General features: G+C 40.1%; 1 protein-coding gene across 1 annotated transcript in view; it reads right to left on the reverse strand.

Annotated features, from left to right (window-relative positions):
• Positions 1–16568, reverse strand: part of CC2D2A (coiled-coil and C2 domain containing 2A) — a 65802-nt gene extending 49234 nt beyond the window's left edge. Inside the window, exons 1-9 of the mRNA XM_086464828.1 lie at positions 16530–16568; positions 15617–15806; positions 15373–15552; positions 6600–6688; positions 6002–6103; positions 4066–4167; positions 3084–3260; positions 2755–2908; positions 1299–1435 (exon numbers count right to left, since the gene is read on the reverse strand). Of these exons, the coding sequence (XP_086320954.1) occupies positions 1299–1435; positions 2755–2908; positions 3084–3260; positions 4066–4167; positions 6002–6103; positions 6600–6688; positions 15373–15552; positions 15617–15806; positions 16530–16568 (1170 nt within the window). The remainder of the gene's footprint in view (positions 1–1298; positions 1436–2754; positions 2909–3083; positions 3261–4065; positions 4168–6001; positions 6104–6599; positions 6689–15372; positions 15553–15616; positions 15807–16529) is intronic.
• Between the last annotated feature and the right edge of the window lie 1284 nt (positions 16569–17852).

Here is a 17852-nt window from a genome sequence, read left to right on the forward strand (position 1 = left end):
AGTATTCGACGTGCGGCCTCACCAGTGCCCAGTACAGGGGCACGATCACCTCCCTGCTCCTGCTGGCCACACTATTTCTGATACAGGCCAGGATGGTGTTGGCCTTCTTGGCCACCTGGGCACACTGCTGCCTCATGTTCAACCGGCTGTTGACTAGTACCCCCAGACCCCTTTTCCTCCAGGCAGATTTCCAGCCACTCCTCCCCAAGCCTGTAGCGCTGCATGGGGTTGCTGTGACACTTGAACCTGTTAAGCCTCATACAATTGACCTCAGCCCATCAATCCGGCCTGTCCAGATCCCTCTGCAGAGCCTCCCTACCCTCAAGTAGATCAACACTCCCACCCAATTTAGTGTCATCTGCAAACCTACTGAGGGACCACTCGATCCCCTCATCCAGATCATGGATAAAGATACTAAATAAGACTGGCCCCAATACTGAGCCCCAGGGAACACCGCTTGTGATCAGCTGCCAACAGGACTTAAACTCCATTCACCACCACTCTCTGTGCTCAGCCATCCAGCCAGTTTTTAACCCAGCGAAGCGTACACCTGTCTAAGCCATGAGCCGCCAGCTTCTCTAGGAGAATGCTGTGGGAGACAGTGTCAGCTTAAATCTACACTATGCTATACACACCTTACCATGTACGGGAGGATAATATAGCAGGATAAAATATATCCAAGCAACCTTTGTGGGTGTTTCCACAAGCCATTCTTAAAAATCTAAAATAATTCCAAAACCTCTCCAGATAATCTATACTACTACCCTTACAGTCTGATCAGTAAACTTCTACACATCTACTACTTCCTATTATCTTCAGTGGACACAGAAAACAGCCATTCCATACTGTTTACTTTTGTTATGATCTTCTAGTAAATACTAACAACAGTACCCATCTCTTGCATAAGTCTTTATACATACAACTAGCTCTCAGGGCATTTTATTAATAATAATAATAATAATAATAATAATTTTAAAAAGTAAATTATAATTACCCCTGTTGTAGTGGCAACTAAACTCTGGCACAGACAAGTGAAGTGATTTGTTCCCTAGCAGGCTACAAGCAGAGTTAGGAAAAGACAGCAGTTTTCTAAGACCCAGTCTGGTGCTCTGACTATTGGGGTACGCTAAAACACAATGCTACAAAAATCCACATTTCCTGACGTCTGATACCACTAAACATTTTAAAGACGAAAGCCCCACATTACCATGACTATCTAACTCCTTAACGATAACAAAATAAAATGCTGATAAACAAAGGATTTTAGAAAGACAACTAAGAAGGTAGCGGTGACTTACTTGCTCCTGTCTGAGTATTCTGTTTTCTAAAATATTTTGATTAGACTGTGATACAAAGGGCCTTTCTCCTGTGTAAAGACCCTCATCCTCAAGGTACCTAGGCTGCATGTTTCCAGGCATCTTCTCAGAGGTGGGCACTAACGAAAAATTAAATAGAAAAGCATGTAAAATACCTTGTAACTGTAGTTCTAGTTTATTAAGAGTCTACACCATTCTAAAAACGAATGGCACTGCATATTAAGCATGCTGTCAGAAGTGTTTTCCTAACTAGGAAAAAAGAAATAAATATATAACCAAAACAGGTCCTTTTCTTAATCAGGACACACAGTTTAAATCTATCATAAAAGTGTCACAAGTCTTCTAAACAGATAATTAAACATTTCTTCACCAAAAAAAAACCTTCAAATAACTTAGTGGAGTCTAGTTTTAATGGTTGCTTGCATAACAGTGTAAAAACCTGATAAACATATAAAGTGAACCTTTAACTAAGATTAATCCAAACTACTATTGCTAGTTTGCTTAAGCTACTACTCTTGTACAAAACATAGAACATGCATAAAAAGTCACATTAGCCCAATAACAGCAGGTGGAATTCTTTAAAGCCTGCCTGCAGGATTATTTCACTGGTGTGTATAGGCTCAGTATTTTTCAAGGAACAATCTCAAAACAGAGAGAGATTATATTATACTAAAGGTTGCAATAAAAGTTATCCCCTAAATCAGAACACAGTGGACCACAGTCAGAACTAACTTACAAGGCATGAAAAAGCAGTGGCACCCAACGCCAAACATTTCAGCACCACATTGCAAGCTATGCTGACAGCATTCTGGTACAGACCACCGACAAACTCCTTTCTGTTTCTTCCACCTCAAGTATTAAATAGCAAGTAATATTAAAAAGCAATTTTTTTTTTGAGTTTGCAGTTCTATGGGAATAAGGCAAAAAGGTCAGAGACATGATCAATGTTGACTATTTCCAGTTCATAAAAACAGATTTTGGGAAAAGGGCCCCTTGAATCAGAAAAATCCTCATGTTACTCACATGATTCTCTCTAGTCAAAACATGCCACATGGGAAAAACTGCAGATGTGACCAAGTAAAAAATAGTGTAAGTTCTAATGTACAGTGCACCAGTAACCTGTTGCATATGTTAAATAACGTACTAGCTAAACCCCAGTGAAAGAGAGGCCAGAGTTGTTGCACTAAACAGCACTGAACTGATCCGCCCTGAGTTCACTGGCTAGCATACCAGCTGGTGACCTGCTGAGGTGTGCATGTTCCTAGTTAATCCGTTGTGTCAGACTTTCTCAGACTTGACAGGATGATCCATGTCAGAGAACTGCAATTAAATATCTCTCTACTGCCAGAGACAGCCTGATACAAGATTTTTCAGCAGATCAAAGGGTGCCATGCTATGCAAAATCTAGGAACAAAATGGATAAGCACAATCTTCATACCTGCTACCATACTGGGAGTGAAGAGAAATTCTTTTTCCTTTTTCAGTTGCTCAGAGTAGCTTTCACAAACAGCAGGTTTTATCACTAGAAAATCTTCATCTGTCGGCCCTATAATGAATAAATCATCATCTTTGACCAGGCGTGCATCTTCATCCTATAGTTTAAATGAAAACATGTCTGTTAGTTTGTCTGTTTCTTAAAACGGAGATCTTTAGAAAATATACTTTCAGAATTTTTAAGGAAACAAAAGTTGCCATTTCGTATGAGATGATTAAAATTAATTCAAGAAGTCTGAATAAAAATATGAACTTTCGTTCTATAGATCACACCGTTTCATTCTCCTCTTGTTCATCCTCATGGGTTTCTACATATTCTTCTTCCGCCTCCTCTTCTTCATTTAATTCATTCCTTTTCCTGGCTCCAGCCTTTTTACTCTCTGGTTCAGGTTCAAAACTGAAGGTAAAGAAATTATATGCTTCTTCAGCAGAAGGAAAATCACTCTGGAACTAAGAAAAGAAGACAAAAGATACTTTAATATGACATTTATAAGAAATTTAGGACAAGTGAAGATATCTCTCTATTAATAATAGCAACAACAGCATGTATAAATACCTGTCACAGGATAGTAATTATTTTATCTCAAAGAGAACTCACACAAATGCTGAAACTGACTGAAATTTTTAAATGATACACGAAACTTTCTCTATTGCCACAGTATTATTTCATTAAATATTTCCTGCAACGTTTTATTAAAAAAAACTACCCAGTTTAATTTTAACCAGCTTATTGTTTTACATATAAACAATTTGCAAATGAGAAATGCAAAAGTTTAAATTCTGGCCATAATGCAAACATCCAGGTGAACGACAGGAAGAGAAAATTTTAACGGCACTTTGTCTCTGAAGGACCCAGGCCCTTTCAGTGTTAGGATGAATACTCTAATAAGAGAATTAACAGTAGCATTTTGTGGCTAATAAATATCAGTATTCTAACCTGTAAATTGCTTTAATTGCCAATTGGTGGCATTCAATAAAAAGGATTTAAATAGAAGAAACATTTTTTTCTCCAAGCTCCAGTAATTGTGTCCAGATGGATTTTTTATTTTTGCTAATCAAATGACCCAAAGCCATTCCTACGTTTGACGAAGGTTCCCTTTTTTAAACTTCAATTGTTGTTACATACTGTTTGTGAAATTTTAAATTCCACTGCTTAAGACTGAATTCTGTCTGCTTCTTCAAACAGAACCATGAAGCCACACAAAATTTAAATGAAATTAATATCAGTTATTGAAATGAAGGAGTTGGTACTTACTGTTGACTTTTGCTTAAGCTTTTTTACAGAATCACGGAACTTTATTTTCGATGGTAAGTGTGATTCATCTTCTTGCATCTCCCTGAATTTATCATTATCAGACTGCATAAAAAGATATATACAAGTTATAGCACACATTTACATAAAAAAAGAAAAATACCTGAATAGAGATTAAATATTGCATTTTCACAAAAAACCCCACCAAACCCAAAACAAAACCAAAGAAGAAACATAGTCACTGTGATAACAATTATAACTATTTTATATTTATGTTTGAAGTGTGCACCTAATTCTTAACTCCTTTCTCCTTTGGGTCAAGAAATAGACTGTGGAGTACCTAGAAACGGTTCACTGCATAAGTGTTAGCTTACTTTCTCCACTGCTGACGAGATCATTGTTTCTGCATTCCCAAACACAAGCAACCACATGGAGAAATGGGGTAGCAATGCGACATCTCCCCACCTACAAATCGGAGGCTGACAGACAGCACAAGCCAGGCAGCAGCAGGAAGAGTGCTGCTGAGAGACACTGCTGACCAGGGAAGGGAATGAAGGAGCTAAGGCCACCTTCTCGTACAGCCCCTGCTGCAAACAAGAAAAAACTATTTGGTATTATTCAAAGAAGGTGGTGTCCATGGCTTGGGTGCTTAAATACAAACTTGGATATTTGTTTTGCTCTCTCTCAAACAATTTAGGCTACTCTAAAACCCCACAGATGATACTCCTCTACCTTTTCAAGAAAGGAGGTAGCATGGTTATCCCTTTCCAGTTTTCTGAAGCCTTATTTGTCCCTACACATAGATCACCGTAAGCACCACTGGTTCTGAGGTTTCTACAGCAAGTTCACTTAAGTACTTCAAAGTGATTTTCATCAGGCTCAGCCAACATAAACACACCTAACATGCTATCTGTTTTTCCTCCTTATGGCCTGAATTCTTAGATTAAAGGAAGACGTTTCTCAAGTCTACATCTATCCAAACTAAACTTCAAAATAAAAATAGCAAAAAAAAAACCCAACTCAAACCTTGGCAATCTGACTGCCACTTGCTTAACAACAAAATAATACTTCATACCTGTGTAAAGAAGTACAGGAAACAAAACCAACACGTGGAAGGTTTCAGATATACTTTATATAAAATTAGTAACCAACTTTAGTAACAGTATCACTTCCGCATTTTCCTAGCACAAACGTAGTAAAACAACAAGACTCAACTGAAAGCTACGACAATCACTTTTTATAAGAAAACACTGCCAGAAACCTCCCCACAACCTATTTGGATACGCAATTCTCCCCTAGACGAGCAGCCAGGGCAATTCATATTGTCTGCAATTCCAGACAAAAAACGGTACTGCTCCGTTACTGCTGTTACTTCCCAGGCACACCCATTCTTTGGAACACATTTTCTACAGGCAACCAATCTGTGAATTCTTAAGAATATCTGGGTGAGAGTTCTGCACAGGTAAAGCCTTTGTTATTTTTTTAATATGAAAGTCACTTTCTAACAAAGAACAAGCTTATACTAAAAAAACTTGAATGTTAAATAGTAACAAGGAAATACAATACAGTGCAATGACAACTATCCAGGCTTTAGCAATTACACTGTGCAAATTTATATAAAGCTATAGTACAGTGGTCCTTTCTGTTACAGTAACTTTTAAATACTTCAAGGCATCTTAAGCAACTGAAGTCATGAACCTGTAAATGACTGAAGTTTTACATGATGTCTCTGCTACAATGAAAGCAAATTATTGTTGTTAAATATGTACATTAAAAGCAGTAATCAGAAAGGTTCCTTCCTGGTTACTAATTCAAACAATAGTATAATTTTGATCTCATTAAAATAAATGAAATTCATCTTCAAGACTATGTGTAGTCTTTCATGTTCCATGTTCACTTTCTTATTATCAGAATAGCAAGACACAAAGCACCTTCTTACCGCTTTATCCAACCTGACTTCTGTTTTCCTTTCTCTGATGCTTTTTAAACGCCTTGGCACCGGGCTGGGGTCATCTTGCAATAAAGTAATTTCTGCTTTTGACTAAACAAACAAACAAAAAATGCTTAGCTATCATGGAAATACAATAAGACCAGAGATACAGTAATTTCCGGGAACTCAGCAACTTATGCATGTTTAACCATATAATCAGCTTAAGTGATTTTACAGACCTAGATGTTAATACCCCTTCTTAAACTGCACAGTAAACTTACAAGGAAATCCATTGATTTCAAAATAGCGTAAGAAATTTTTTGACAAAAACACAGAATGATCTTGTAATGATTGTATCATTTGAACTATAAAACAATGATAGTTTTTATATTATTACAAACAAATTAAATATGAACTTTAGAAAAAAATACACCAATTGAAATACACTGGAAACTAACTGTACTGATGAACAGAGTATTATTTCGGCATTAGAAATGAAAAAGCAGACATCCCAATTCAGAATCACATAGCACTAGGCAAGCAAAATGAAGTGGGTGGTACTTATAAGACTGAAGTCAACCAAACAGGACTTCTGAAGGATTCTCACCCTGGCTGCTTTTAGTTTCTCTCTCATTCGCTCCCTAACAGAAAATTCTGCAAAGCCTGTCCTCGATCTAGAAGGAACAGGTGGCAAGTCTGAAACAGAGAAAACACGGTAACACATTTAAATTAAGTCTTTTCTGAAAGAAACTTAAAATTATGTAAAATAAAACCATATACACCATACAGAGTCCCATATTCCAACACAAAGATCTTGCATGAGAAAATGTGAAGGAATGAATTTTTTTTTTTTAATTCAGACCTTGTAGACTATCACTTTAATGCCTTTAACAGCACTGGATCTTCTTTTCATTACACACTATGAACGACCTTAAGTAAAGCATATACAAACATTTTTTTCTATTAAAAATACATGAAGAATTACTTGGCATTTTATAAGCTGTTAGTCAGAGCTGTCTAGATCTAATTTTGATGTGCTATAAACCTTGATACAGGTGGGATCAGAACAGCAAAGAATTTACAGACTTGTTTCTTTTTTTCAGCTTAGAGCTACCTGCTTTTTGCAGTGACAAAATACTAATTTCTCCAGCAGTGTTTTTGTGCTATAATTCTAGTATATTCAAGAGAGTAAGATGCATTTTACCCTGTCCCACGTATGACTGACAGCATCATCAAGTAACTTCCCATTTCACACACAAGCTACTTTCAGCTCTACTTGTGCCACCCCTCTGGAATCAACAGATCGCCTCCTCCAAGCTCACGAGCAGGCTGTCCTCATACTCAGTAAGCCAAGCAAGACTCATAGGAGGCTACATGGACGGACTAACATAACTCACACGTAAAAAGAAAGCTTACAAGAGATGTAAACAGGGACAGGTGACCTGGGAGGAACACTATGACACTGTCCAACCATGCAGGGATGGGCTTAGGAAAGCCAGAGCCCACCTGGACTGAAATCTGGCAACAGATGTGATGGCCAACAAGGTGGGACATTACAAGTGTATTAGCCACAAAAGGAAGACTAGGGAAAATGGTTATCTGCTGCTGAATGGAGCAGGGGACCAGGTGACAGGGGACACAGAAAAGACCGAAGCGGCCAGTGCTTTCTTCACTGCAGTTTTTACTGCCATCAGGAACACCAGGGCCCAGAGACCAGTGGCAAAACCTGGGGCAGCAAAAACTTACCCTCAGTAGAGGAAGATTAAGTAAGGCCACATTTAAACAAACTGGGTATACACAAATCCGTGGGTCCTAACGGGATGCTCCCATGAGTGCCCAGGTAGCTGGTCAAGATCTCCTCAAGCCACTCTCAATCACCTTTAAAAGATGGTGGTGATAATGAAGGGAGGTTCCTGAGGATTAGAAGTGAGCAAACATCACTCCTCTCTAAGGAGGGGAATCTGGGGAACTACAGGCTGCCCAGCCTCATCTTGATGCCTAAGGGGGTGACAGAGCAAATAATTCTGGAAACTATCACCAAATATGTTAAGTACAAGATGATAACCGGGTGTCATCAGCACGGATTTATGAAGGGGAAAAACTTCTACCTGACCAATGAAACAACTTTCTATGACGAGTTAAGTGGGTTAGTGGATGAAGGGAAGGCAGTGGATGTTGTTTTATTACTGTTTCCTACAACACCCTTATAGAGAAATGCATGAAATGGGGACTACATAAATAAGTGGACTGAAAATTGGCTAACTGTTGGGCTCAGAGGGTTCTGATCAGCAGTGCCATGCCCAGCTGGAGGCCATCAATAGAGCTGCACCCCTGGGGTTGACTGCAAATAAACAAACAAGCAAAAAAATCCCACAACCCACCCTCCAACCCCAAGAAATCAACAAAACTCTCCATCCTTTAGGATCTCTGCTAATCTCATGAAACATACAAATCTGAGTTTTAAATCAGTAGCATATATTTAGATTTTTCGACAGATAGTAAATACCAGATTTGAACACTGACTTGGGTAATCATGTGATCATGGAAAAGCATAATTATTGTTTGTTGCAGCCTTTGAATTGCTGCTCCCAAAAAGCCCAGGCTTCTCTTCCATAATTAAAACTGAATGTGAACGCATCTTTGATAACCAAACGTACCAGGGCCTCCTTTTCCTTTGAAGGACTGATGGCATTCCTCCCCCTTATCTTCCACTTTATCAGATACTTTTAGATTATTATTTTTTCACCTAGATTCAGTAAATATTAATAGGGTGACCCTGCACCCAACTGCATTCCCTGATACCTAAATAAAAAGAATGAGTAATTATGCAGTTGTTTACAGAGAAGCTACACTTTTGGGGTCAGAAATGCAAAGGAGTGGATACCTGCAACTCATCCTCTCATATAAACACAAATTAAAAGCATTTTAAATGTACAATATGAGATGGTATGTTGTAATGGCAACACTTCCAGCAGTTTTATGTATTAAACACAACCATTGTAATCTTCTGCACAGTATGTTGAGAAGATGCCCATCTCCCTCTCTTGGATTGCTCTACCACTGTAAGAGAAACATGGTTATGTTCTTTATAAAAGCCTCCAGAATATTTTTAGCTGAAAACATAGTTTTATATACCTAATAGCTTAGAAAGTCATCACTTAAGTATTTTTCTTTTTGAAAGAACGTTATTAATTTCTTCATTAACAAACCCTATTCTAGCTACATAATGGTCTCCCCATCTGCACAGACCTCTTCAGTCTCACTGGAGCCCTGGAGTGCACTTGGAAATTCTCAGGAGCTTATTGAAACTTTGACCGACATATGCAATATTAAACTTTTAAAGACAAACGCTTCATATCCCTTCTTATATGTAGAACCCTCCCATCTTATTTTTTTTCTCCTGAACTTTTGTAGGTATCTTATTTCCAGAAGGAGCTCCATCGTTCCACTCAGAACACGCTGGCCCTTTCACTGTTTCAACTGTAAGATGATTAGCAGGAGAAAACTGTAGCTCCTTTCACACATGTGCTTTGTGGTGTATGGCTTTTGGTTTTTTTTTTCTTTAATTTTTAATCTGTGAACACATGACATTCTAGGTAAATACATTTTTTCTAGTTATCTCCACTTAGAGAATTTTATTACTTGTCAGTTCTTTGAGCCAAACACTGATTTATTCTTTGCCCTTACAAAAGAACACTGTTTGCCAAGGTCTAAGTAAAGGTTAATTTCAGGTTTATATAAGGCATTAAATTCATGAAAAGGAGATAAAACAGCAAAGGGTAAGAGCTTAGGAGTGGTAAGGTCACACAACATATATCACATTATGGCTGATTCAATATTTTTTCAAAAGCTTTACTTGCAGCAGAAAATACTCCATGTTGAATATACAACTTAAACATTTAAAGGCTACCTACCTACGGTCAAAGTCAAAGTGCAATCTAATTTCTAGGATGACCTTAGTCCACTGTCACTTGGAAAAGAAAAATACATTAAGAAAAACCCCACTAATACTGATTCTACTCAGAAACATAAAAAAAAAAAAAAGGGAGAATCCTAATCTTTTCAAATTACACAATTTACTGCCTGTATTTGTAAAAAGAAGCATTCATTGTATTTGGAAACTTTCAAAAGAAAGAACAAGGTACAAAGTGAGTATTGCTAACATGAGACACACAAGAAAAAGCAAGAATCCCATAACCACTTCCTTACCCAGAGGAACATCAGAGACAAAAATAAGCAAGTACTCAGCAGAGACACTAGGAGATGACACACAGAAAAGCCTATTTGCATTTCATCTTTTGTAACAAGGAATGCAATATGATTAAGAACAGTCCAGGCAAGATTTAATGACAAAACAGAGAACAAGATCTAGATAAATATTCATCAGACTGAGCTAATTAAAAAACATCATTACAAGGTATCCAATAATGAGCTGGCCGCAGCAACATCAGAACCATCAGTGATTCTGAGAACTGATGGAGAATAGGCAAGTTCCAAAATCCTGGGCAAGTGTCTTTTTTAAGAAATGAGAAAAAGCGAGCTGTAGAAGCATACACAAGTCAGTCTAACTTCAGCTCCACAAAAAAAAAGACTCAGCCTACTTGTAAATATTTAAAAGACAGTAAAATAATAAGCAACAGAGGGTCTAGATTAGCCAAGATCAACATCTATCAAGCCAATTTAATGTTCTTCAACATATATTCTACCCATTCTTGTAAATAATGGAAAAAACATATATCTCAACTTTTGAGCTTGTCTTACAGAAAGTGTCTCTCAGTAGGAAATATTTTTATGAAATAACAGGGGGGGCAGTGGTGAAGGGGCCTATGCAAGTCACTGGAAAAACACATTTTAAAAGATAAGCAAGTAACAGCTAATAAATTCAGCCCCCATACTGAGTAGGCATTTGCAGGGTCTGCCTCGATCTAATGCCTTTAAAACATTTATTAATGGAAAATATCTAGCTGTGTATAAAACATGCAGGCAAGAACTGTCAGAAGTCACATTTGCTCAAAGACTGAACTTTGAAGAGTTTTGGAATGGAGAAAAAACTTCAACATCTTTTACAACTTCAAGCCCACAAAAGATCGCTGCACACAGAAAAGCTCTTCTTGTCTGCTGAAGATGGAAATGAGGGAATTTAATTGCAATAAGGAAGGTGGTTACACACTGGAAAAGCTTTTTAACTTTTGGGGTACTCTAGTGTTGGAATTGAGTCCCTCAAATAGCTACGGAATCTTCACTGGTGCAAGCTTTTAAGTTAAAAAACCCAAAAACAAAAAGCCAAAAAACCCCACCAACCCAAACAGCCAAATAAACCCCACCAAACCCAGATATCAAGACTTAAATAGAGTTGAAATGACTAAAAGGCAGAAGTTGGTGAAAACGTATTTTATTTCATTAGAGCAAATGCTTCATTGCAATTCCATTCTGACAAATGAAAACTAGAAAGCAACATACTCGAATCTGCTTTTGATCTTCTGAAATACTTGACAATTGCTTGTAAACATTTCCAGACAAGCCAGGTTAAAGTGAACAGCGTAAATATGCAAAATTAGGGCAGAAACAATCTGCCACTACTTTAAGCACCTCTTTAAGCATCAGAATTTGATGCTTACATGCTCTGTTGTCAGAATTCTTTATGAATGAATCAGTTCCTTGCGACAACAGGGGAATTATCCTTTCTATACATAATGAAAAACATTTTAAGGCTTTAGTAATTGCAGTAAAATTAATTCAATGCATCAATTACTGTGGGATCCTGTGGTTCCTTGAAAAAAGGACCACATAAAAATTGTGTTACTTTAATTCTCTGTATACACACTTTCGTTCTGCTTATGTGAATGGGCTCCACAAACTTGTGCTTAACTTCAAAATATATTTTTGAAGTGAAAGAATAACACTGATATCCACGACAGCATTTCTTTGCAGGACCACCATTACAGGCCTGTATCAAAAAATTTTCACACCACATTTTACATTGGAAGTGTCACTATCCTACAATGGCTCCATATCTTACTTTGGGCAGATCTAACAAGCTTGCTGGACTGTCAAACTGAAATTAAGCCAAACTGAGAACCTGAAAGTGTCACCTGATAAGCTTCAGCCTTCATTTCACCTGCCCTTGGAGGAGCCCAAACCCACTAGATCTCTGGTGTGACTTCCAAGGTCTCTACTCTGATGCAGACCCAGAATTGCTGCAAGCATCTCGACACCAATCCTGTATCTGAACAGGATGCAGAAACCAGGCAGGAGGGAAAGCAGACAGACTGATACTTATGCTGTGACCAAGCACCAGCTACCTGAAAGAAAACAGGGAATGGTAACTTCCAGCATAGGTCCTAAAACCACTTTTGTATTTTTCATAGATACAATCACTGCATAAATGCATAGTAAGGCACTCCAGAATAACTAACCAACCAAACAACTAAGGAATTCAAAAAACCCAACAATGAAAAAAAAGTTTTTCTAACACCGCAGTTGTCCTGGCTACACAAGGGAGTAACTATCAGACATGGGATTTTTATTTAAAGCAATTCCTCTTTTGCAACTGACATACAGCCAAGTCTTTTAATTTAAGAATGATATGTGGGCATCTAAGCACACATATAATTAGATTATAGTAAAATAATAAATCTCTGCAGACTGCATTTAAAAATAGTAGGGGCTGACTGAAAGCTTGAAAGATTAATGGGAACAAAGGCTATGATGAATATTAAGTGAAGAAATAGGTGATGGATATGTTTCAAAATAAATTTGCCATAGCAGGGCCTCAATGAGAAAATGATCATACCATGATAGCACAAAATAAACCAAGTATTTGGGGGACCTCACAAATTGGTAATTACACAAACATTACCCACTTCCTACCTGTGTTAAAATACAGTTCACTTTTCATAAAAACGGTATGTGTGGGGGGTGTGTGGTGTGTGTATGTGTGTGTATACTTTCAACCGCAGAAATTTAACATAAACAATGAACAAATATGGCAACAACCACAAAACTATGGCAGCCTAGGAATAGAGGCAATGTAACACCACAGGCACTGAAGCAAAATCAAAACAAGATAGTAGAGGAAACAACCTATGAAGAATTTTTCACTGGCACCCGGAAAATGGAGGGGTGTGTGTGCATGTGCTACGTTGCATTATTTTTTAAAATGGTTAGTTATTGGCAAGACAACGATAAGCAGAAATTCATACACAGATCATCAGCCTAGTAAAGACAGTGAGGAACTGAAAAGAAACCTTTTTTTACCTTCTGACTGGTAGGAATACAGTCTACCTGTATTCCTACCTAAAACACAATACGAAACATCAGTGTCAGCATACTAAAAAGCTTAATATAGAGAAGATGGAAATTTAAATTCTTTCTAAATCTGTCAGACTGAATTCCAGGGGAAAAAAAATTGAAGTAAGTTTTGGATAGATGCATGAAGACTTCAACTCAAGGTATAGTCTCTCAAAATTTAAGAAGTAATTTTAGAAAAATAGATCAGGTGGATAAATTATACTGCAATGAAGTAAACCAGCCATACCACCTATTCAGAATACCACACGCAGTACTTTTCACTCGATCATACAAAATTAGCAGAATTACAGGAATTTCAGAAGCAGCAACAAGAACAAGCAACAGAGCAAAATACTTCAGAAAACATTTATGACATAAGGGAACTAATGGCTAGTTTTCTTCTCGGAGTACTGCTGTGCTGTTCTATTTATTCTTGGAAAATGAGCTTCTGTAAAAGAAAACAACCATCACTAGAGGGTGTCTCTTGATTTCCCCATGCAATCAATTCTGAAAACTATTTGGACTCCATCTGTCAACAGCATATCACCTCCTAGCACAAGCTGGCACACTGAGACTCAAAAAACATTCAAAAGAGAAGTACACAGACCTTGAAAGAGCTGGAAACATCCCTAAATTGTAGATGTCTGTAACAAATACCATATTTTGCTAAAATGAGTTTAAGGGCAATACATACATTTTATTTTGATAAACCTCGATATTGATGAAAAACTAAGCATTTTTATACTTCACTAGATTTTGGGTTTATTGACTTTTTAATACTCTATTCTTAATTAGCTCGTTTATGCATCCTATTTAGGTAAGCCCTTAAAACCATGCAGTAAGATTCACAACATTAACATTTTCCTAAGTATTTAATAGGAATATTGCAGAGATCCTGCCAAAGAAATTTAAGATTACTTTTCAAGTACCAACAACCCCTATTCTTTCCAAGTCTGCAATCAGACACTCACTTCTAACAACTTCCCACTACACCACGCTCTTCCACTCTCCTACTTTGTGCATAAAAAAAGTATTTCACATCTGGCAGTTAAAATACTGGAGAGCGTCCAGCAGAGGGCTACAGAGGTGATTAGAGGAGTGGAGCATCTCTCCTATGAGGAAAGGCTGAGAGACCTGGGGCTCTTTAGCCTGGAGAAGACTGAGAGGGGACCTTATCAACACTTAGAAATATCTAAAGGGCGGGTGTCAAGAGGATGGGGCCAGGCTCTTCTCAGTGGTGCCCAGCGACAGGACAAGGGGAAACGGGCACAAACTGGAGCACAGGAAGTTCCACCTCAACATGAGGAAAAACTTCTTTACATTGAGGGTGGCAGAGCACTGGAACAGGCTGCCCAGGGAGGTTGTGGAGTCTCCTTCCCTGGAGATATTCAAAACCCGCCTGGATGCATTCCTGTGTGACCTGCTGTAGGTGAACCTGCTTTACCAGGGGGTTGGACTAGATGATCTCCAGAGGTCCCTTCCAACCCTTACCATCCTGTGATTCTGTGAAAATAACCCATCAATATAGCCATACACCGTCTTAAGCATGAGTAACACTTTAAGCACAAAACAAGTTCACACACAAGTATGTAAATACCGCATGTCCACACTAACACCTTTGAAAAATGCCGTGTATTTTATGTAAGGAGATTTCATGCACTACTCATATTCGAACACTACAGGAGCACGCCTTTCGAGTGCAGCGCTGTGACTGTATGGGTCACGCTCCGAACCAATCTGACTGCCACCCCTCCATCCCCGCGCTAATACTGCGAATGCACAGGGAACTTCAGGAAGCTCTTCACGGCCACAGCAGCCAGCGCGATCACGCTCCTCCCCGACGGGCGGATCCCGCAGCCGTTTCTCCGTCTCTGCGCAGCAGCAACCTCGCGGCGGGAACGTTCAACCCAAGGAGCGCCGCCGCAGCCAGGCCAGCGCGGCCCTCTCGGCTCGGGGACGCCTCCAGCCACGGGCAGCCCACGGCAGCCGCACCCGGCCGCCGGCTCGGCCCCGCCTGGGCCCGGCGGAAGCGCGCCCCGCCCCGCCCCGGCCCCGCCCCGCCCCGCCGCGGCCGTCCGAGAGTCACTCACCGCGCGGCGCCTGAGGGGCGGCCGCCATGCTGGCGCGGCTCCTTCCTTCCGCCCGCGGCTCGGGGGGGCCGACAGCCTCCGGCAGCTGCAGCGGGGCAGAGGGGGCGAGGGACGGCGCTTGAGTGAGGGGAGGCGAGGCAGGGCAGGAGGCGGGCCCAAGGCCTACAGCCGCCGCCGCCCCTGGGGCCCGAGCCTCAGCGGGAGAAGAGCGAGCGCGCATGCGTGCTGCCCGTGGCAGCGGCACCATGTGCGCATGCGCCATCGCCTCGGCGGTCCGCGGAAGGGTGACTCCGCGGTGGCCGCCGTGCTTGGGCCTGGCGGTGGGGCCGCGGCGCGGAGCTGCGGCTGCTCACCGTTTTCTTTCCGCTGTGCCTGCGGGTTGTCAAGGTCCTCCTCAGCCTTTCCACCTGGGCAGGGTCCTCCTCCAGGAGCTCCTCCTTTCACAGAGAAAGGGAGAGAGAGAGAGAGAGGGAGCTGCGCTGGGTCTGGGGCTGGCCGTGTCCCCAGAAATCATCTCTGGTTTGTCAGAGCACCCGATTTAAGCGGTTTTCTCCAGATACGTGAGTTCCACGGGTGCCACACTGAGGCTGCAGTCCTGACACTGGCTGAAGTTGGCACAGAATACTGTTTCCTTAGCAAGATTAAAGCCTACTGACAGCTCTAAAGTACCTTGCCTTATCTTCACAGTTTATCTCCTCGAACCACAAAGAGGTTTTTGGGGTTTTTCCCCTTCTGACTTTTTATTGACATAGCATCAGGCACGGTTTAAACATGATCATTTCAAAAGCGTTCTACTGATGAGAAAACAGGGTAACTTTCTGGTTTTGCAACCTACTCAAGACTAAATATATTTAGCCAATAATTTGAAGATAGTTTAATCAACTAAGTGTTGGATCAGTATGAAATTGAATAAAAATACACATTAAAGGTGCCGGTTTCACAGCATATGGTATCTATGGTTGCAATGTGTTTGCACAGAAATGAATAATTATGCACACCTGCATGAACTAGCATGGTAGGGACTGATCTGGGTTAACAAGACCTTATAAGACTCTCAACTTGCTTATTTCACTTTTTGCGGTTACATGTATAAAAGTTTCCTATTACTCTGAAAAAAGATCACACACCATTTTTGTCTCAACTGACTGGACACTAACCTCCATGATTATCATCTGGGACTCTTCACTGCAGTTCATCTGGTCAGTGGCTGACACCTGGCTGTCACAAGCAATGCAGGAATTACTCATGAGAGATACGCTTGAATATATGCATAATAACCGTGAGACACATTCCACATAACCTTTGTACCCTGGATGCTCGAATGACATACAGCCTCAGTAATTAAAAAAAAAAAAACAAACTTTTTTTTTTCAGTGGAATGATTAAAAAGTAGATATATATCAATTTATTTAATTATTCCGTATAATAGTGGATAAAGTGGGCCTGTACACACTGTATGAACAGTCTTGTTGCCTTTTTTTTTTTTAAAATAAACAGCCCACCTACAATCCCTAAAGCCAGCTACAAGATTCCGATGAAAGAGGCATGTTCAATCCTTTTTTCCCTTCTTTCAGTTGGGCTTGATTGGCTTTTCAACTTTGCCGAACCTGGAACCCACCAAATACTTTAGGCTTTGTTTACAGTATAAAGTTGCTGTATTTGATTACAAGCCTTTAGGAAATTTTTAAATTTAGATCTGTACAACTCAATTCATTGCTACTATTACTGCGGGTTCCCATCCTGCTTTGCCTTCAGTTGACAGGAAAGTGACCTCAGCTGTACTTGTTCCTGACACAAAGCTTGCACCAACATAGCTGCATCAGTGCAAAACCCAAGTGCTGATGTACTGAGCTATCAGATGAAGTAACTCAGAACAGCATAATTTATTCTGGATTTCAAAATCCCCGTGAAACAACTCACAGGAGTAAAACATAGGTCCCTTTTTCCATACCTGGCTAAATCTCCTTTAGCAAGAGGGCTAACTGAGGCCCACACAGGTCATCTGTTGTTTCCCAACCACTTCTCTCTACTGGGTAGGTACAGGCTCATGGATGCTTGCCTCAAAAAGCGCGCCCAGCGCAGGCTAGAATATGAAGAGCGATCTTCATAGTCCTCTTAGGAGCTGCCTAATAAAAAAGCAGAAGAAGCAGAGGAGGAGCAACATGGTTATCTCCTGCCTGAGGCTTAGCCCTTACCAGCTTCTAGCCTCAAGGATTTTCAAGTTTCTAAATAAGTCTTAACTAGCACAGGGAGATGAACTTGCCCTAAACAAGTGGTTTTCTTAAACAAATGTGACAATCTCCCAAACCACCTGTGCGTTCGCCTCAGCACCCATTCCCTCAGTGAGTATCTTGCACCAGGGCTGTGGGCAATGTACCCCAAAATGGCCACATTTGCTTGCTGCAGTCAAGGTTCATCAAATAGATGCTTCATGGCGCAAAAAATATAGCACTGCAAGAAGCGGCAGCATTTTTATTGCT

This window comes from Leptosomus discolor, chromosome 4, assembly GCF_034619465.1.
Source record: "Leptosomus discolor isolate bLepDis1 chromosome 4, bLepDis1.hap2, whole genome shotgun sequence".
In the NCBI taxonomy this organism is placed as follows: Eukaryota; Metazoa; Chordata; class Aves; order Leptosomiformes; family Leptosomidae; genus Leptosomus; species Leptosomus discolor.